The sequence below is a fragment of the Megalopta genalis genome, chromosome 3 (genome assembly GCF_051020955.1).
Source record: "Megalopta genalis isolate 19385.01 chromosome 3, iyMegGena1_principal, whole genome shotgun sequence".
NCBI classification, from domain to species: domain Eukaryota; kingdom Metazoa; phylum Arthropoda; class Insecta; order Hymenoptera; family Halictidae; genus Megalopta; species Megalopta genalis.
Genome location: NC_135015.1, coordinates 13,327,602 through 13,349,651, shown reverse-complemented (window position 1 = coordinate 13,349,651; position 22,050 = coordinate 13,327,602). Strand labels below are relative to the sequence as shown.

Here is a 22,050-nt window from a genome sequence, read left to right as displayed (position 1 = left end):
GCAATCTCATTCCTCTCTTAGATAATATTGTAATTTATCAACATTTTTAGTTTCTTTCAATTTGTTCACTATTTTATGTTATGACACTAATCTTCGACTAGGTTTAGAATAGTATTTTATTGTTAGGATTATTATAGGATTTCTGGGATGCAAAAGTGTTAAAGTAGTAAATAATAATAAATCCGGAGCAGGAAAATTGAAATTTAAGGTATTTTTTGATTTTGCGAGTTTTTTTACCCTTGGCAAAAGGTAGTCGACTCTTTCAAACTGGACTAAACGTCTTGAATCTTTTTTCAGCGTTAAAGGAACTAGTTTACTCTGTATAATTACTATAATACTTCCTTGTTAATTTTGCTATTACTTGTAATGACAAAAGAATAAAAGCCGTTTTAAAAGGTGTTCGAATACCTTGTGCTAAGGATTGTATCCGGCAGTCGAGCAGAATTAGGAAAATTAGGATCAGAATTTCAAAAATGTCCTGAACACTCGGAACGATAACTGGTGTATCGGGACAGTTCATCTTCTAGATAACAAAGAATGAACATCAGAGAAGCTCCAAGAAGCTCCTAGTGCAGCATCTGAAACAAAACAGCAATCAGCAGAAATCAGTGCCACTGCGAATGGCCATGCTATCTCCTGCATATCGAAACAATTAGAGCATCGCATTAATGCATACGTGTTCCCGCAAGACTGGAATCAACCGTCGGTTGTAATTGAATCAGTCTCGTTCTAACAGAGAAATCTTTTCATCGGCTGTCTATCTGATTACAGGATTTAATTGGGTGATTTAATGACCGTTTGTCGGGATCTATTCACTCGAGTAATTACACGGAATGACTAGGGATTCGTCAGGCTCGTAGATCGCAGTCTAATGACATATACATAGATTGTTCGATCGACAGCGACAAACAATCGTATCATCCAGAGAAAAAATTCGATCGCGAGTGTGATTAACGGTACAGTGTGCATATCCAAAGTCCGCGAGCACTTCTTGAAATTGAAACAATGAAATTGCATTTTCGTATCAATATTTCTCTTATACGTGGCGAATTTGCTTTTAACACTAGTTACGTTGTAGGTTGTACTCCTATTAATTATTCATACTGGATGCATGAATAATTATTATGGTAATGGGTTTGATTGATCGAATATTTCCAGCTACGGATAATATTACAACGGACTGCGGGCTCCATGCATTTATGAGAGAAGTAAGTGCCTGAAATATGCAACGGTGAAAACTTTGAAGAATCCAATACTGTTATATTCTACTGAACGTATTACAATCTACCCCTTAACCTCATTCAATCTACTGAATATGAATGTTATTAAATCGAAACTAAAATTGGATTCTTCTCTTATCAAAACTCGGAAATAGAGGGAAATGAAAATGTACGAGAAACAAAGAATGCAAAAAAGAATGAGCAAAACGTTTAATCATTACATTACTTTTACATTTACATTACATCAGTACATTTTTTTTTAAGATTAACGTGGTTGCGATCCTTCTTCGCGAAGTTACAGCACTTTAAAATAATCCTTGGATTTTTGTCATGTACCACCGGCATTAGCGTTATCCGCAAGGAGAACAAATTTTACAGCTTTTTCACACAATTTTTTATTCGAACATTTGCGAAAAAAATTTTACAGAGTCCGCGCATTCCGTCAAACTTGTCAATTTTCAATATGGTAAACATGGTCTCACATTTGAAGAATTACAGTGGTGAAAGTGCATCGAGCTTAAAATCCAGAAACATCATCTTAAAATAGAAGTTTCAAGCTATAATTTGAAAAATAGATGATCATCCTACGATGATTTTTCGCGTAGTCATCGTCACTCGAAATTGGCCAACTTTGTATAACCTTTTTGGACAGTATGCGTTAAGAAATTCTTGAGGTTTTTGTCACGGCTGTTGAGTTACGCACTTACTACAAAAAGAAACAAACGTCTGTCCGCTGTTTCTTGCCACTACTTTTCATTCAACACGAAGATCCGCAGTCTGATTAGCACAGCACTAGTGTGCCATTCATTTGAATGAATGTGTCCGAGTACTTGCGAACAAGGTAGTGTAAGTTCTGTAGTCCGCCCACGCGAGAACGTTTACAGCGGAGAGCGAGCGAGCGAGCGAGCGAGCGAGAGAGAGAGAGAGAGAGAGAGAGAGAGAGAGAGAGATAGGGGAGACTGTATCACTGACTGGAGATTCTTGTTTTTCCGGTAATCAGAGCAGAGCAGAAGAGACGACCTGGAAGCGCTGGGGCACATGTTCATGTACTTCCTGCGGGGCAGCCTGCCCTGGCAGGGTCTGAAGGCGGACACGCTGAAGGAGCGGTATCAGAAGATCGGCGAGACGAAGCGGAACACACCGATCGAGGTGCTCTGCGACGGGCACCCGGAAGAGATGGCCAAGTACCTGCGGTACGTCCGCAGACTGGACTTCTTCGAGACGCCCGACTACGAGTACCTGAGGAACCTGTTCAAGGAACTCTTCCAGAAACGGGGCTTCCTCGACGACGGCGAGTTCGATTGGAATGGCAAGTCGATGGTGCGTAACCCGTTTATCTCATAGCACCCCCTCCCCGCCGCCCGATATGAACAGTTTATCACTCTGCCATGTTTAAATTCCACAATCCCTGAAAATACCACCGAACCCGCCACCCCCTGCAAACGCATGCAACAACGGAAGAAAGAAACGTCGTGATGCTCGTTTATTGGCCGGGGGCGAGTCGCAAGAGTCGATATCGAGGCTGCGAAAGGATCGCCCAAGTTCCGTTTCTGTTCGTGATCCGCGCAATGTATATCGGGTTTTAATTGGCACCAGCAAATTAAAAGATTTTTCGAACGATAAACGATCTTCTTTCTATGGCGACTTGCTCGGTGGAGTGTGTCGCTCCTGATCAGATCTTTCAACCATGTATTTGCTCAAAATCTCTTAGTCTTTTTGATCTTTTTCCTTAATTTATTCAATAGACTGGAAAGCTCTTTGGAAAATAATTGCTGTTCGAAACGATTGAACAGGGAGAAAATATGAAACGCTCCAGAATAAGTATTCGCATCGACGAAGACGCGATTTATAAAGTCTTGTTCGTCATAAAGTGTGAACGCTGGTTAGAAATTTGAACAAAATAAAGCCAGTAATTCAGGACAGATAATGAAGCCATTTAGTAACTTGTGAACAAAAATAATGTCATGTTTCGTACGTCTGCTTTCGAGCGGAAAGGGTAATACCTTCTGTAATTCTTTCTGACGGATTGACCGGACCTGATTTTCATTTTTTACAAAAATGGAGCAAATTCGTTCGTTAATAGCTCGCCACCAACTCTCGAGTATTCTCGTCTTAAGTCGTCCGAATATTGAAAGACGAATTAATATCTATCTTCTAACGAACGTCAGAGAAAATCTGAAATTGTTCGTCGACCCCAGCAGCAGCACACTCCACCGAGTCTCCCGTTTTAATATGTCTCTGTGTCGTTGTCGTTGCACCAATTGTCGCCAAGAAAACTCCGAGGTATCGTCTCTTCGGGGTAAGTTTCACTGTTTCACTGATTTTTAACGTTTGCATGCTGCCCCCAATGTATCTCTAGCCACACAACTTCGACAAGCTTAGGGTGCTGCGGAACGCGCCTCCCTCTCACGTGGAAAAAACGAGATCCGACAAGGTGGGTGACGTTCAACGAATTCACGTTGCCATCCATCGCTCTTCCATCGATAGCGATGGGAACCTAATCTACAAGGCTAACTTGCTGCGATCAACCGCTCACCTGCCTCTGGGAGCTTGCTGGCCTCTATGTCATCCTGCATAGCAACTTTCGACCTCATTCGAACCCCTGCGACCTTCATCCTCTCCTTTTAACGCATTCGCTGCCGGTGACATAATTTCTGTCGCCACAAAATTCGAGCTCAAGTCCTGAACCTGAGAATATACCGCAGCAAAGAAATTGCGCTGAAGTTTCTTGTACAGAAACATTCGGTAATGCAACTTTAGTATTTTGAGAATTATTAATCCTTTACGGTGCAAATTGTTTTCTCAGTTTCATTTCCTTATTTGTTACAACGTTACTTAAACATATTCGCATATTCGGAAATGGTTGGGAAGTCTGCAATTGTTGTTGCATAAATGAACAGGACGAATGCAAAATTGTGAAGACGTTAGAAGAATTTTAGGGTATTATTACATTATTGTAAACTTGTTGCAATCATTAAAAGAGGTTAGACAGTTTCATCCAACTTGTATTTCTTATAATTAACTTTGAACATTTTTGTTTTACGTAAAGATTCTCTATAAATCAGCAAAATAAATAAGTATGTATAAGTAATAGGAATAAAGTAAAATGAATAATATATAAAATAATAAGGAAAGAGCTAAACCTCAAAGGATTACAACCGAGGATTGCTAGAAAAATGTTTAAATACTATGGAATTATGCCACTTGAGAATCGATCAATCTGCTCAAGGCTGAATATCGTTCATATATTGTTGTAATATTCAAATTACAGATTCTGCACATTCGAAAGCATTGAAAGAATCTAATAGCGTCGATATATTATTTTTGTTAGACCCAAATTATTGAAACAAAAAGTCTTCTGTTTCTTGCAACAGACTAAAAATTCTTCCATTTTTTTTCTATGATACATTTTACTAATTTTTGTCGCAAACGCACTAAATGCGCAGTCTACATAAAATTCACCAAATTCGAAAAATCTTTTGGTAATTTTCATTTCATTTGCTGTGTACAGCATTCGGCTTTAAAAGATCGAGGAAGTTGTCGATTGCGAATGCGTTAATGTATGAAGAAGTTGCATTCTTGTACCGGATGTCATAGATAGGAACCCATCTTCGCTTAACACTAGAACTACCGTGCATAAAAGCGACTGGTTTCTATTCATTTTTAAAAGCAACCCGTCCGCATTTATAAGGACAATGCAGAATTACAATCCCAATAATTGTAAACCAAAGAATCCAGCGTTTCGACGGTTCTGGTAGTTCTATTGTTTAACAGCCCTAAGTCCAAACGACTGCAGATTGAAGAAATGCGAATCGTGTTTAGCTGATCCTTCGACGGCCGAGTGCAATAAGAATATCGCGAACATCCGGTAGCTTGAACAATACTGCCCTCCTTAGTCGAATTGTTTGACTGACAATTCTGAACTGACATGTCTGATCATCCAAAAAACAAAGCTTTAAATTACTAAAATTATCTTCAAGTAAGCGAAAGCAAATGAATGGAATCGCAATTGAAACTCTACGAAGTACATACAATATTCTAGCTTTGCTTAAAAGGTTATTTTACTAAGGATTACTAAGGATGTCAGAATACCTATCGATCCCCGTCGGAAGATCTCGTTCGAACCCTCTGGATCACGACTCGAGACGTCGAGGTCTGGGTCCCGCATCATTCACCAATTCGATCGACTTAATTGGATGGTTTCTTTTCGCAGAGCAATAACATTAATCGTACCGTATCTTGTAAGATTAAGAGCATCCATGTCACATACACACAGACATACACATATACAAGTTAGATCCTTCGGCCCGATCGCAACAGCGAGATCGCATAGATTTGAATCCCCTCGAGTTCGAAGAGCAGTGTCCGAACATAAAATAAACTGTTTGAAAAAGACGTTGCCGGCGACGGTAATCGTTTCTCCCATTCTTGATTCCAAGTATGTTAACAAATACGAACGTTCATCTGTGTGTGGTAAAGATCAGTTCCCCCCGTCTAAGGACGATGATCGTGTTTCATTATAACGTGTTTCCCTTCTGATTTTCAGTCGACGCCCGTTGGATCGCTACAGACCGGACAGGAGATCATCGTGTCGCCGAGTCGCGATCGGCATCCGTACAAGGTACGCAAACCCCCGAGGCCCCCTCCACCCCCTCCCCCGTGTTTCTCGTACACGTTACAATTTCTTTTCTTTCTCTGAACAGAGCATGGATGTGTGAAGCTTTTTTATTCAAACTACTTCGAATAACCGCATGAACGTACTACACGTAACTGGCAAACACAAAGACATTTTGTTCACCGTTTTCTTTGATTACTATAGCCTTTTTTTTTCATTTTTCTTCGCCACCTCTTTTTTTTGTTCTTTTTTTTTGAAAGCATTGATATTCGAGATTTGAAGACTGATATAACGAATCGGGCGCCGCGATCATTGTAAATACGACAAAGGATTATGAGAATGTCGAAGTTCGGTCGACGAGACCCGCGTTACTCGAAACATACAGAGGACAGAGATACAATAAACGATTCTTGTTCTTTTACGAACCACGGGAATCCTCGATGTGTAGGAATGCGATGATTTTGAGGAGGATGTAGTCCTCATGTTGGATGAGGTTCACATCGAAATGCAGGGCAACTATGTAAGCCATCCAGATTCTCGTAAACCGCTGCTCCACGTTTCTTCGCGCATGAATTCTGTTTGGAGTTCGTTTCTCCGTTGTCTATATTCGATTTCTATAACTGGAGCTAAAAATCTTTTCGAACAGAATTTATCGGATCTAACACTGTGATCAGTTGCAGTTTAAGAAGAATATTTCAAAATTCGCATGCGCGAGGAAGCGTCGTAGAAAGAGAGAACAGTATTTAAACTCCCTGTTGGCAGCCCACCAGTATCTATCGCATTACCGAAGTATAAAGGTCCATTTATACGCGGCCGAAATTTATTTAAATTAATTACTATACCTTGGGAAAACTGTCGATATCTCTCATCTGTGACATCATTGAGATAACAAACGTCCCTCGCGTATCCTTGTAGTATTATACCTCGCGGTTAGGAGCGCTTGTAATTTATCGTTGAAAAATAATAGAAGAAATATTTGCACACCATCAATTTGTATAACAATTGTACGTGACAGCAAAAACTATAATTTTATGCGATCACACATCGAATATTAGTATTCAAAGCCTTTCAATTATTATTACGGATTCGTCGTTAAATTACGACCGAACTGAAACCGCGAAAAAATTCGAGTCATTCGGACCAGTTTTAAAATAGTTACACTCCGTTTTAAAAGGCGACCGAGTACATATTTACCCACCGTATTTGCCTCCGTGTGACGGAACAATGCTCTATATACGATTATGATAATCAATTAACCCATAATAATATAATCTATCTGTATATGAAATATATTTAGATATATTTATATATTATATTTAGATATATTTATATTTGCGCCGATTCTTCTTCGTGGCGAACTTTCTGATAAAAATCAATCGAATCGAAGCAAAAGTCTCTTAAGGACGCGCATAAATGGACCTGAACACATCGTACAGTAGCTAGTACAGTAGTTAAGCAGGATTAGCCGTTGACTGACACTCTGGTACTATTGGTACTCGGTAATACACACGCGCATCTGTATCAAGAACACCTGGAGCGGAACGTCCTAATCGATTCGCTCGATCGGCAGCCTAATCGGTCAGCTCGCGCTGCGCAATCGTCGGTGCGACAATCTATTCTCATCTGTTTTTTCTCTATCTCCTCTCTTGTATCCGCCTAACGCGTTGAAATTTTGCGATATCTTAGTGCCTGTTCCTTTAGGATGTGACTGCATCAGGAGGGGTGGGAGGCGGGGGCGGTAAGTTGGTGGGAACCACGTGGCAGGATACCGTGAAGCAATCAGGACCGGGTGGTACGTTGACACCCGCTGATAGGCACGGTTCAGTACAGGTGAGTGGACCTCGGGATCCCTTATGCCGTCCATTGTCCGCCGACGCCCACACCTGTCCCCTTCTCGCCCCGTTCCCCGTTTCCCCTTTTCCCAGTTACCACATATTTTCTGTTTTTAACACGTTCGTGTCGCGTCGGATCGCGGGTCCTCCGAAACGGAAGCTCGCGAAGCCTGCCGATGATTCCTGACGTTCCGGGGTGGAGCCTCTAGAAATAGACGCTTCTAGAGGCGTGACCTCGATTACGCTAGGTGCCATCCAGTCTTTGTATATATCCGACGCCGTAGATTCTTGCCACGAAAAGGAGAATGGACTTCCTTCACCCTTAGATTTCCCGGCTCATGGTGGAGGGACGTAGATTTTCTGTTTCGTGTTGACTTGACCAAGTATAGATCACAAACTGCTGCAAGAGCAGACTATAGCCCGTTCAACGAGACGATGTTTTGTACGCAAAACGGCCGCATAATATTCGCGTAATCGATGCTGATACTATTATCTATTGCATGCTATTAATTATTGAATATCGAGTTCTGGATCTGTTGCTACCGATCCAAAAAGATTAATGTGTGTACCGTAATCGCCTGGTATTCGTTTATGCTTGCTGACTCGTCTCGTCGGACAGACTATGGATTGCTCTAGATTTCAGCCAGAAGAATGCGCGAGACACTTTTGAACTTGCGACTTGGTGACGATCGTCAAGACAAAAGATCGTCTATCTTGTACATTGCACCGCGTGGGCGTGGCTTCGCCGCTCTCGGAGTCCCAGCAATGGCTCACGGAGCACTTTGCGCTCGTGCTCGATTCGAGGAGCGTTCTCTCTCCCCTTCTCGTGGCGGGAATCTGCGACCAATGTGAATCTTTTCTTTCGAAATTGTTTCTAATCAAGTGCAATGACGACGAAATCGTCGAGGTCGAGTCACAGGACGCTCTCTTCCCGAATTTCTCTCTGATTCTATCCCAATTCCTCGCTGTCTCGACCAAGAAAGTGACGCGCCACGAGCGCTCGGACAGTTTGTTTGACCGTCCGCTCTATTTCTAGGCGAAGCGCCAATGGATTATGGTCAGTTTAGAGGTTGCGAGTTGGTTTGTTGCAGCATGTTGACTTTGTATCGTTGATCGACTCACGGCCGATTGTTTACCGCCACTAATCCAGTACCGCCGAGGCGAGAATGAATAAAAAGGAAGCGCGACGACGCGAAGAAGCGTTAAAAGCCGCGTTTCGTTTCGCCACACAGGGTTTTCTGTTGATCCGCTTTTCTTTTTGTTGATTCTTGTATCGAGAGTGAGTTATTAACCGAGTTCAAATTAGTTATATCACGTCTTAGAGTTTCACTTCGTTTGTATTTAAGAACGTCTCATGAATATAAAGTGCCGCTCGTTTTCACGTAAATTACTATCTTGTTTCCTTGCGACTTAGAGACTCGTTGTATTATGTGTATATCCTTCCACGTAAATACGTGTACTTATTGTGTTACCACGTGTGTAGCTAGAGCTCCTTGTTTACCACCATAGATTTTTCGGTTTCACGGTGTACAAAAGTATCCCATTGGTCGTCACGTTTTTTACTCCAGTAATTCAAAGTATTTTATACGATACATACAGATATTGTACGTATTATCATAGTTTTCTCCTTCTCTCTCTCTCTCTCTCTCTCTCTCTCTCTCTCTCTCACTCTCTCTCTCACTCTCAGTTTGCTCTCTTTATGTGACCGGTTTGTCGGAACCCGTGAAAATCATGCTCACCATGGCTCTCGTTGTATATTTAGGTGGTGTCATCGACGAACGGAGAGTTGGCGAACGACGATCCCACCGCAGGACACTCGAACACACCAATCACAGCGCCGCAAGAGGTGGACATGGTCGACGAAACCAAGTTAGTATTAATCGATTTGCTCCTTTGTTTCTTGACCGGGCGAACGGGCCATGGTTCTCACGCACTAGGCTGTTAACAATACTTTAATCGTCCTAACAGTATCTATTCTGCTACGTATCATTGTCTCTTGACTAATCGGGTGACCAAAGTAACGTTTTGGAAATACTGCATGCATTCGAGAGGTATGCGAATTAGTCGAGTATTGCTGCCGCTCAAAATTATTCGTTTGTAAATCATTTGCGGCGGTAAATGTAAAGCTGTGAGATTAATTATTTTCTTGTCCGTAGACTGGCCAATAACGTTTATTTAATTTTCATTATTATAAGAAAAGTCTATTAACAGAGTTGCAAGTCTCGTTGAGCGGATACAAATGATTTGCATACCTCTGGTACTCGTGTCATCGGCGATCCATAAATTAACGATCACCTTAAATAGCGTGAACTAATTTGGTAGAAAGGTAGCAACGATCCTGTGTAACATTGGTTTTGGAAAATATAGTTTGCTCAAGGTCACTGGGCGTGGCCCAACTCACCACGCAGTTCGGCCGCCCACAGCTTCGTTTTGCCACGCCTATTTCTTGCTATTCATCTTTCTTTGCGACCTTGAACAGACATCATCTTCCGCACAAGTGCAATAAGAACGTTGCATTCTCTTTTGTAGTAAAGGGTTTTCTACTTGTAATTCGGATCTTCTGCATGGTACATGTTAAATCTCCTGTCTATCCTATTTCAGAGTCGAATCTTTGTCTACAAAAAAGCGTTGCCGCGGATGCGGAAAGCTCCTACGCCGAAGTTCACGCACTCCTACGTCCACCGTTCATTCCAAACCAATCCCTGAACTTGGTTTATTGGCTCAGTACAACTGGCCGTTACAAAATTTCCTTCTACGTAACATTCGAACGAAGTACAACATCCCGTGACCATTTTTGAATACCTACACCGGTGATCTCTGGTGCCAATTCAAAACAATTTTCTTCAGGATCCAAGTGACTTTTTGTATTTTTTTTTATGCAGAAGAACAAATGTGTACGAACGTTTAATTTAAATAATCAAGCGCAGTTCTTGTTAGAGAGTTCTCAGAGTTCTTGTTGCAAAACAAATGGACAATCTTATGATACCATTTTTAATTTGTTAATTTTTAATTTGTCAGTTAATTTTCATTGACTGTCCATAAATTCACAGATAGTTCGAGGTCCAAGAGTGATTTTTTATTTTTATCTGTACATTGAAGATTAAAAGAGTTCGATTATACTTTTACTTTACTTTTGTATCGTTATTTAATTCTCTGAGTTCCACTCTATCATTAATTGTCTTGCCCCATGCATACGACACCTGTCATTATAAATTCAAAGATGGTACGACTCTTATTAGAGCTGCTAGTGAATCCTGATTGCTTGTTGCCGAACCACACAGTCCATCCTACCAAGACACAGTAGCCCGAAGACAACAGTTCCCATACTCTATTCTACACACGCCTCACGCGTATCGGCTCTGCGTCTGGACACTGTAGCCACATGTATAGCAAATCGGTTTGAGAGAACAGGCAAAAAAGAGAGATCGGAAACAAGCTTTTTGGAATGCGTGCTCCCTACTATTGTTGTCGTGCTGCATGTTGGTGTCCTAGCGTAAGACGATCGAAAGAAGACGACTCTAAGTCCTATTAGTGTTGGTTTTTTTTACAGATGCTGTTGCTTCTTCAAGCGGAAGAAGAAGAAAAGTGGAAGGCAAAAGTGACTGTCTGTTGTCGTCGATCTTGGGGGGGCAGTACAGTGCGCGTGTAACAGTGCGGATGATCGAGTCTACGAGGATGATGATCATGCGAGTGTCGTCGGGCCGCTGCAAACCGGTGAGCCGAACCGGCGGAGAAAGAGGATCACCCTCGCCGAGCCTGAGTCCGATCTGGATCCAAAATGGCGGTGTAGGCCGGCGAAGCTTCTGCGGACCGGAAGTCGCTCGATTTCCCGGGATCCGCTACTGCAGACCACGATGGCACGGCGTAGACGACGCAGCCGCAATCGAATTCAACCACCACCACACAGCCATCATTACTACTGCTATTATTACTACTATTATTATCATGATTATTATCACGATTAACTATTTTGCTCCTCCTTCCTTTTTCTCTCCTTTTACGATTACAATTGTCATTACAATTAATTATCCTTACTCTCACAATTTATTGTATTATTATTTTATTATTATTTTATGATTATTATTATTATCGTAATACGATTGTCATTGTCATCTCGTCCACGATCACCGTTTGTTGGATCAAACATCGTTTGTCAGATTATGCCGATGTTACTCTACCCATTTCAACGTATTGTAAAACTCTCTCGTGTCCACCGTTGACTGATGACGACGCCGGTAAGGGTCCCTGAGTTTTCAGTGACCCCGGTGAAGTTCAATATACATATATATATATAAACATTATATATATTACCCGGCAATTTCGGTGTCCACCCAAGCACCTAGCTGCGCGTAACGATGAAAATAAAGAAACAGAGTAAAATTAACGTAAAGGAATTGACGTGCCGATGGTGAAAGAACGCGTTCGTGCCTGCGACACACACATACACACTTCATTAATTAAATCATGTTAACCGATTGGCCGAAGATTGCCGATCGCTGCGATTGCTCGTGTGTTTACGATCATTGTATCGACGATGATCGTACTACCGGACGGTTCGGAGCGGGATCCATGTCAGAGGTTTTATTTTGCGATCGCTGAGATTACAGAGCGGGCGTTGGAAGCAATATGAAACGAATGTAACAGTCGGATTGTGCCAGGCTTCGACGAACTCCCGTAATTTTTATAAGAAATCAAAGCCAAGCCTCTCCGACCACCCGGTAGCCTAATCGTCGAGCCAAAGCTGAGATCTCATTTCACTGAAACAGTCCCGGATCAACGTACTTCCGCTTCTGTCGAGGTCTGAAACACGATCGCCCAGTCCGATCCAGCTGGAAAGGCATGAAACTGAAAGAACAGGTTCAATCGCTAATTGATTTCTGATCATTCGAGGCTCGTCGCCTCGTTTCAGACGTTCCCAATCATTTGCTTCGATCGAACGTTTATCTCGGTCGGGGATCGTTTCTTTTCTTTCTTTGTTGTCCTCTTAATTTTCCGCTCGGGCTGCAGAAAGTGAACGTGCAACAGTATTAACGCTATCCGTGAATGTAATCGTGAGAATCGTGCGCCGATTGTAACTTCAGCGAATTCATTTTATCTTTCACAACTCCTTTTTTTTTGTGCCCACACTGCCTACCGCTCTATCCAAAGTGTCTCGTAATTTCGCGGCCGTTTTCTGACGGTATGAACGAGGACTATGCTAACGCTTTGATCGCCGCTGATCGTAGCGCACTATCGGCGCTTTTCGCACAATTATTATACTTAATCGAGGGAAATTCAGGATGAACGGTACCGTTAGCAGAATCACGTGCGCGTCGCGGCGGCCCTCAAAACGTTAGGTACACAGGAAATGATAACTTCGACCAGGACAAGAGGCACTCTGAAATCATGAAGGATTTCGTTATCGCAACCTTTTGATAAATGTGTTATCTTTTTCTTATTTTTATACTGGAAATGCGACCGCACACAACTCGGTCGCGAAATTATGGGACACCTTGCGCAAGTATACGTTCATGAAGACACCGCACTGTACATAATGTAACGACAAATATTTTGCTACGGAGCCGCTATATCTTGCGTCGGATGCGCGACGCGTTTCACTTAATTGTATATTATTTAATAAAGCTGTGTATCCATCAAAGGAACACTACGGGACTTCTTATTGTTAACTTGTCGCTCGTTGTCAACTTCTCTACGACCAGTTCTCGACTCCGGAATCAACGCTTTGTTGAATCAAGCAACAAGTTTAGCAACAAGATGTTCCAAGAGGGAACGTTTACAGTCTCTGTGAACTCCTACGTCTTCATGAACGCAACGTGCTACTTACACGAACATTTCAGTTTCCGAACAGCTCAGCAAACATGTTCGAGCGTTCGCAGAAACGATTAATTAACTCTCGTACGCTTCTTCGCCCGTTTTATGTCGACAAAGTGTGTTTCATTTGTAATCGCACGTTTTAGAAAATAATACAGCATTGTAACGAAGAGACGCCAAACGTTTGGCATCTAAAAAGAAAATGGATGATCGAGGAGCGTACAGGTGTTAATGAGATGAGCCTCGTTTTAGCGTGACGATGTTGTCGCTGATATTTGTAACTCGCATAGAAAACAAATAAAAAGCACGAGGAAACGTACCGATTTCAGTTTCATGCCTTCCATGACGAGTTGGCAAGTCCAAGCTCCGTTTCATATAACATATCGAGAGGGAAGAAGCGCGTAAGAGTTACTTGTCCGTAGATAGAAATGTCTCCGCCGTGAACAAATCTCCTAGGACGTAGATCGCGAAACTATACATATGATAACACACCGATACCGTTCATCCGTGTTCTAACCGAGCCGATTCGAGAGACGATCTCGCGCCTCGGGTCATCCGGGTTTGAACCCGCTAGTTTCGAACAGAGAGCCTCCCTTTTTTTTTAATTTCTTCGAGAGCACCAAACCGTGCGAACGGGAAACAAAAATCACACCCAGAGAACCAAAGTACGTAAAATTGATCGACGTAGGAGCCGATTTTCGATACCGTCTTGAAACAAAACAGAATTAAACTCTCCTCAGAGCGTGTCGCTGTTTATGATCGACGTGGACGAAAGAATTTTAAAAGAGTGAATAAAAGAGAGATGAATATTCGAAGAAAGGGAGACGTGAGACAAGGTTGGTGTAGTGTCTTTTCGTGGGGAACCACTTTTCGAGGACTTGTTGTTCGCATACATTGTTGCCACGAGGTCGGGCGAAAGAAGAGCGTTGCGCAGTGATATACATATTATATTATTATACGATAGTGATCCGTATAGGATGTTCTCGAAACGCACTCGAGCGATCAAGAGATACTTAAGGTACGCGCGAAAACGGAGACGTCGCCGAAGGGAAAAAGGATCTCGTCAGCCCCGCCGATTAAACGAGCAAGAGCGCGGCTCTTTGTTACAAACGATTCTGTTACAAATTTGCGAGAAATTGTGACTCACTCGTCCTTCTCCGCTACAGGAAACAAATAACAAATGCAAGTTAGACTTAATAATTCATGCGGAAACCCGCATCGTCCGTTCATTCGCAGACTGATCGTCATCGATAAACTCGTCGCCCGAGCACAAGCGTTCAATCCTCATTTCCTCGCGTTTCGAAATTAGATATGGAATTCATTCCCGCTAGAACGATACACGTTGCGCCACGCATCGACACACGTACACACAGAACAACCGCGACGTATGTATTAAGATAAGATCGCGACGTCCTTTCCGTTCTTCGTCGAGAGTCAGAAAAGAAAGAGGGAACCACGTTCTACGCACGCGTTAACGACGGAAAGGAAGAAAGATAGATTTTTCTAAACATGTCCGTTATCTCTAAATATTACCACTAAACATTGTATTACGCGTAGGTGTACGAGAAAGTTACTGTTTCGAAAGTAAACGCATGTATTGCCGTAAGTGTATTAGTAGTTGCAGGAGTAAATATGCTGTCGTTAAGCCGATAATAGTGGGCAGCGACGATAACGAACCGAGAACACTGTCGCGGTGATGCGTCTCGTTAGATAATATTGTTGACCGATGAAAACCGGAGAAAACGATAAAACTGGGCGGATGAGATTAGAGGCATTAGTCGATGTGTATAGATCCTTCATTCTAGAGTAATATGTTCGCGGAGAAGACGCTCTGGAGAACAGATTTGTAACAAAACCGCCTGTTGAGCAAATTGGTCGCCAAACATGCTGATCGCTCATTGCTAGAACAAGTAACTGTTTACACAGTAAATTTGCACTAGGATACTACCTTTAACAAACGGAAGCTGTTCCAAATCTCTATTTGATACTAATATAAAAATGAAAAAAAAACAGATCAGAGCAGCTAGGCCTTAGTTAAAAATTGTTTATTGATGATGGAAACATTCGGAACAGCTTCAACGTCCAAGAGCTTACATCACCGCGGTTTCCGGCGTTGAGCGGTCAGCCATATTGGTCCCAGTTTTACTCTGTTTAATCGGCAAGTCAGCACAGATATTTTTCTTCTTACAGGAGTAAATTAAGGAGCGGTGTAAACGACCGGGAGCCGACTGGTCCGCGCGAGGATGCAACGAGCTCGTTTTAATCATCCTTCGGGTCCGCCGGTTTGAACCTCCGCTAGTCTGGCCATAGCAATGTATCATGTTAGAGTGCCGCGAGTGCCCGTACACGTGTTGTATCCACTATTTAAAATGGTCAAGCACATCCGACGACAGAAACGATCCCCTATATATGTACTTAGAAAAATGAGCGAGAGAGGGTGAGCCGGGGTGGAAAGAGCGTCGATGTATAATTCAGCGTTGAACTCGTTTCCTCGTCGCCTGTGAGACAAACTGCTTAGACCGGCCATCGGGTGTCTTGTTGTAACACTGTTAAGGGGGTGCAGCAGAATTGTTGTTTCTTCGGGCTAATTTTTAATAACCTAATTATCATAATGTTGAAAATTGTTGAAGTTGCGAAGCGATATGTGTACATAGTTTCTGGAGAATCTATTGTCTGCAAAATCCTTTGGATTTAATCAAAATTATAGATGTTATGCGCAAAAGAATTTGTTAAAGTTTGAATTACAGGTCTTGTTGCCTGTGACTTAGTTACGTTTCGTTTTTATAACTTCTATAATTGTGCGAGTATTTGTTCTTAGAGTAAAGTATCAAGCCATTAAAGTCGATGCTGCTGTACCTCTGTAAACAGGGAAGAGATAAAAACCAATTAACGAGCTCTATGTAGATCTCCTCTCTCTCTCTCTCTCTCCCTCTCGCGCGCGCGTGCGTCTAGATATCTGTATCATCCCACTGGGTACGCAATGAGCGCGTTGTTCCTTCTTTTGTAAGCTTGCCACAGGAGCGCCGGCGATCGTCGAACAATCGGTTGCGTTTTGTATTCACGGTGGTAATGAAGAAAGAATGAATGGAGCGCAAACTGTGTGTCAAAGGGAGAGAGAGAGAAAGAGAGGAAAGAAAAGAGTGAAATTGTAGGAGTTGGAATTGTCATGAAAACCAAAAGATAGCGGAAGCGAGGCGGACCGGGAAGAAAGGTTCGAGGTTTTCGGCCCCCGTTTGTCTGCACGCCTCCACGTAAAGAGCTTTTTTACTTTAACTCGGATGCTTAAGCCAATCTTTAAGTTTTCTTTTATCTTTCGACGGTATCTCGTCTGTAAGCATGATCTCTTGACGGATGTACACATACGAAAACACATCTACACAGCTGCAAGCATACAATCGTTACAGGCGAACACGATCACATACACACATGCACACACAATGCGCGCGAACCATTCATACAGACACGTACACACCTGATTCCGTGATTAGGGTATACATTTAATTCATGAATTCCAAATTCAAGGAATATCCTCAATAAAGAGAGAATGAAAGAAACCGAGCGAGAATAGACGAACAGATTGGATGAACGAATGGATGAATTGGAAACGGGAGCCTCCGTATTTATAAATAAATAAATATATATATATATATATATATAAATAATTATATATATATATATACATCGCTACCCTGCCACAGACCGTTGGCACGATTACGCTGCAACTATGTTGCAATTTAGTTTATAGTTTTTTAGTCGATTTTTCAAAGCGTCACCAACTTTTTAAAATACGAACACGACTGACTGCTGGTTAAGTATGGTTGTGAGTGAAGAAAAACAAAAAGAAAGAAAGACAGAGGAGAGAGGAGGCGCGTTTCGACCCCCTAAACCTCATCCCCACAGCCCCCCATACGCGATCCAGGATATAGTGATTTCCTTCGGCGATCCACGTGTTCCTGTGTTCTGTTTTTTTCTTGTCCGCGTTGTCTTTTTCTTTTCTTGTTTTGTTCTTGTTCACTCTTATATACTTCTAATAACGAAATAGGGAAGGCTGTGTTACACGCGTCCCGACAACTGCGATCAACCCTCCTGTTTGTCGAATGGAACGGTGACAATTCAATTGCGAGCGTTGCCGCCCCGCGCGATTATTTGTATATTTGTAAATTGGTGCGAATAGATCGGACCAAGTTCAACGTACGTCTATATGTGTCTTTCATTTCCTTGCTCTCGACGAGCGTCGCGATTATAAGCGCTTCTCCGAGCATGATCCACGCGAACGATGCATACAAGATGCGTGCTCTCCGTATACGTTTCTGTGAAAATATCGCGTTTAGGAATATTACGCAGAGGTCCGCTAAAGCATTCGTGCACAAGTTGTATCGATTTCGATTCTCTTGCAAAAATTCTTCGTCGAAATTTCTTGGCTAAGAATTTTGCTTAGGTCACGTACGACGCTATTGCATGAAAATGTAAATTGACAAATTAATGAACTGTGTGCAGGGACACTTTCGTGGATAACTGTAAATTTGCGTCTCGACGAACTTCGATCACTCTTGTTCTCCGTTTCATCGACGGTGATCATTGTTCTTTTCTCTTTCTCCTTTGTTTCTTAAAACTTTACCTATCTGTGGAATCCATCAGTAGGCTTTTCAACGACTGTACTGCATGCAGAAAAAGTACTCGATACTTTCCTTCTGAATGACAAACGTTTCAGTTTCTCTCTCATTTTCGTGAAAATCATATCGTATTTATTTTGATCGTTATTGTCCATTTAATTCGCTTTACGGTGCGACGAACGATTTTCGACCTATAAAATCGCTGATAGATAAAGTGATAAGAAACAGCCTGTTTTATCTATGATTATCTTCTGTGCGCAGTTCTATAGTAACTCCCATATTCGATCCTGCGTTCTTTTCACGTGGCAATCGATTGTGAAAATTGTTATCGTTGCCTTCTCGCTTGTGTCTTAATTTTAGTGGGAACTTCGAGATTTTACGCGATGTTTGGACAAACAGATGCCTTTCTCGATCGAATATGAGAGTGGCCGTGCACTTATGGGAATCGAGACGTTTCCTAGTTGTCCCCATCGTGTCTCACTTCGATTGTAAGGCGAGGAAAAAGAAAAGAACCTTCTGTCATTTCGCTGTCTTATTTGTTTCGAGCGTATCAGCGACAGCAGATGTCGTGCTTTTATAATAGTGAATTCGTCGGGCGATTCATTCTTCGAAACGTGATTTAGATGATAATAATAATAATGATAATAACGATGCGATCTATACAGCGCGTTTCGACGGCGTTTACTATTAATTGCTACTATCGCTACGATTATTGTTCCGTTTCCGTTTTTCTTTATTTTCCTTTTTCTTTTCTTTTTTTAAGCATGTATCTGTTGCCGAGAACGAGTTTACGTAGCTTGTGTTCAACCGATTGTTTGCCACTGTGTATGGAATTGGCAGCTCACGTGCGTTACCGATGATTAACAGCGTGCCCAATGTGTAACGAGGGTGTTTGTCCGATGACGGTCCGTTTTACAAAAGAAAGAAAAAGAGAGAGAGAGAGAGAGAGAGAGAGAGAGAGTGAGTTACGTTTTGTTCGAAAGTCGAACGAAGGGGGACGGTGAGAAAGTAGAGACAGGAGTTTATCGAATTAATTAAGCAACGTGCAGCGGAGGAATAAAAAGACTATGAAACTTGGACTTATATCGGTGCACCTTTTTGTAAATAGGAAATTATTATTGTGGAGCGAGTGGAGAGAAGAGTACGCACACGGGAAACACGAAGAAAACAAAAGAAAGAAAGAGAGAAACGATAGAGAACGAACGGGTCGAGGGATAATGTGTCGGATAATGTCAGGGAGATTGTATCAGCTTCAAATTATATATACATATACATATATACATAAACTATATCAGTAATGGCGAATTAATAAGCTATATTCTTACCACTGTAGTTTTACCGTCGTCGCGACGCGAACCCGACGGCGACCGACGAATTTTTCTTACCAACGTGACCACGACGACGGTGGATAAAAGCGGATGTGTTCATCACGGCGAGATCGGACGAGAGCGAGAAAGAAAGAAAGAAAGAGAGAGAGAGCGAGAGACGAATCGCGAGATCGTAATTAGTAGTAAATAATTCAACGAGCCGATTTACATGGACGTGAAAATAGATACGGAATTGTCGATTTCGTACGCGTCCATGAACGCGCTAATGAACGGGTGGCGAAAGATGTCCGACGATTTTTTCTTTTTACGAGAAGAAACAACACGCTACACACATCTACCCCCCTGGTAAACGATCGTTCGCCCTTTGACCGTGCTTTCCTTTTTTGTTATCCGTTAGCGTTTTTCTTTCCACCTGTGAACACCCGTAAATCTAATGGACTATTAAAGACGAAGGCAAACAGAACAACAAGACAAAGTTTAATGTACATAGAAATTAAATTGTTTGACTACTACTTCCGATTGACTCTGTGTTTACGCGGGATTCAATGCTGGAAATCACGAGGAGAGCGGTTTGCATGTTGATAATGGGAAAATGGGACAAGGATAAGATAGACTGAATGAACAAAATGAGAACATACCACAGGACCACATTGAAATAAAAATAAGATTTCACGGGACAGACCACGAATCTGTTGTCGAATGATTTTATCAACAAATGCGCACCCCTCTCCCCTGCGCGGATAAATACGTTTTTATCGCGAGCTGTGATTCAAATCCCATCTTCGAACTAATCACTGGCTTGCAAACTATTATTTAACAACCAGTACATAAGTATGTGTAAAAGAGCCGTCTGATGAAGCTGTTTCAAACGGAAATGGAGAAGACCGCTGCAATTAGTCGTAGAATACAAATCCGATTCTCTTGTATACTTTTTAAGTTTGTTTACCGCGTTTTCAGCTTTTGAATTTTATCATCCTTGTTCCATGAAAAACCTGTATCCAAACATTTCACGTTGCATAAGAATACAGCGAAGAAGTCGAGGAACGGAGAAATCCCACAAACACTGTGAATTTCATATGTACGCAAGATTCAAGATGTAAGAAATGGATCACGTTGCAATGATCAGCGCGTTCAGGAGAAAGGTATACTCTGAAGAAAGTTGGGAGCTTTCGTTATGCAAAACTAATAATTTAATATAAAAATATAAAAAAATACTTTGGTGAAGTTACATTCAACAACGTTAATTACTTTTCGTTTGAACCATTGTCTCCGTTTCATTTTCTGTACTGCTTCGGGCCATTTTCATGATCGTATCGATATCGATCAGGTCTCTGTGTTTCTCTAACATCTCTATCAGGATTGGTTTCTCCATCAGCAAGTGATTGGAGGCAGCAATAAAATTGACAATAAGTTTCTTCATTATATTGACTTTATCTAATCTCTGGATCAGCTTCCTCTTGTTGCTGAAACAGATTGGATCATTAGAAAAACATTCATAATTTGCGAGATTTACTAAAACTGTTTGTACCGTGCAATTTCAGGGTTTGTCTCTTGCAACTTTTTATTCCACATTTCTTCTTGCACCTCCAGGAATTTTTTATGATCGTATAACATGTTTTGGCACTCTATCTTCAAATTTAATTGTTTCTCCATTGCTTCATCAATTTCTTTCTGTAATATCATCAACTCATCATTGATACTATATATTTTACGCATATAGTCATACATTTTTCTGAAATAAAATATTCTATCAGTTCAATATTAAATATTATCAAGATTTATGTTTCAATGGATTAAAGCATAGAGAGAATTACTTTTGCTTATCTGGATCACCTTGCCTGCCACTCAGAATATTTGTAATTGTATAAGAATGAAGGCATGACTTAGTTGCTAGGTTATTTAAAAGGCAGTTTGATGTTGCTTCGTGACACTTTGTTGGCGCGTCTTTCTCTACTACATCTTCCGATTCGACTATAACAATAGATAAGATTATCGTTCGAAGTTGAAATTATACTTCTTTTATACATATATTATCTATTTTTGTACATACGAAAATGATGATGTGCTTTAAGCATTAATATCCTGGCATTTAATTGAGTCAAAGTATTATACATTATTTTGATCTTGTCTTCATAAGGTTTGTAATCATCCAAGGAAATAGCTCCAAGACGAAAGCTATTAACACTTTTACGCAGCTTTTCGATTGCATTTTCTAATTTTTCAGATTCTCCCATCTCTGCTGAACTTTGTTCATTTATAATCGTTTATAATTTACTTATGAGTAATCGTTATATTTTAATATTAATAAATTGCTCCACGTGCACGATAGAGACACCTCAAATCACAAAATCAAGCGGCTCTATTCAGAAGTCTGTACCGCGCCAATTAGTACATGGCAAACTGCTGAAACTACTAGTCAAATGATACCGACGGCGCCGCTTACGGCAGAATTTTGAAGCTTCGTTCGGTATCCGTACTGCGACTGTCGGTAATTTGGCTAACTGTTTGAGCGTTTTGCCATTACACTAATTGGCGCTGTACGGACGTCAAAAAAAGCTTCTTGACCCCTCCACAAGAGGCGCCACTATTGCAAGAATCAAAAATTTAATTTGTATTCAAATTAAAAATGAT

The 22,050-nt window shown here is 41.5% G+C and overlaps 2 protein-coding genes across 13 annotated transcripts in view; one reads left to right on the top strand and one right to left on the bottom strand.

The window, feature by feature from the left end:
• The window catches only part of gish (casein kinase I gish), a 129,883-nt gene extending 109,952 nt beyond the window's left edge, over positions 1-19,931 (top strand). The window contains exons 7-12 of one of the 11 annotated variants that reach the window (XM_033486238.2): positions 2,221-2,540; positions 3,580-3,654; positions 5,767-5,841; positions 7,537-7,665; positions 9,430-9,536; positions 11,200-19,931. In XM_033486238.2, coding sequence (XP_033342129.1) covers positions 2,221-2,540; positions 3,580-3,654; positions 5,767-5,841; positions 7,537-7,665; positions 9,430-9,536; positions 11,200-11,269 — 776 coding nt within the window. In that variant the 3' untranslated portion in view covers positions 11,270-19,931. Of the gene's footprint in view, positions 1-2,220; positions 2,541-3,579; positions 3,655-5,766; positions 5,842-6,283; positions 6,356-7,536; positions 7,666-9,429; positions 9,537-11,199 lie in introns of all 11 variants that reach the window. The other 10 variants (XM_033486239.2, XM_033486240.2, XM_033486249.2 and 7 more) reach the window with 10 other exon arrangements.
• Positions 19,932-20,586: 655 nt separating this feature from the next.
• LOC117229535 (uncharacterized) lies at positions 20,587-21,805 on the bottom strand. Of its 2 annotated transcripts, none has more exons than XM_033486077.2 (4): positions 21,470-21,805; positions 21,234-21,390; positions 20,948-21,166; positions 20,587-20,882 (listed from the first exon to the last, which is right to left on the bottom strand). In XM_033486077.2, the coding sequence occupies exons 1-4, from the start codon at positions 21,651-21,653 to the stop codon at positions 20,660-20,662; spliced, it is 783 nt and encodes a 260-aa protein (XP_033341968.1). In that variant the 5' UTR covers positions 21,654-21,805; the 3' UTR covers positions 20,587-20,659. The 2 variants fall into 2 exon arrangements, with proteins under 2 accessions (XP_033341968.1, XP_033341969.1); XM_033486078.2 differs by having other exon boundaries at positions 20,948-21,151; positions 21,470-21,803.
• Positions 21,806-22,050: the final 245 nt, after the last annotated feature.

Excerpts from the sequence above, each read along its gene's own strand:
- LOC117229535 (XM_033486077.2), bottom strand. The coding sequence starts at position 21,653 with ATGGGAGAATCTGAAAAATTAGAAAATGCAATCGAAAAGCTGCGTAAA. Across the intron at positions 21,391-21,469 it reads TAAAGCACATCATCATTTTC|TCGAATCGGAAGATGTAGTA; the intron begins GTATGTACAAAA and ends CTATTGTTATAG. Across the intron at positions 20,883-20,947 it reads ACAAACCCTGAAATTGCACG|CAACAAGAGGAAGCTGATCC; the intron begins GTACAAACAGTT and ends AATCTGTTTCAG.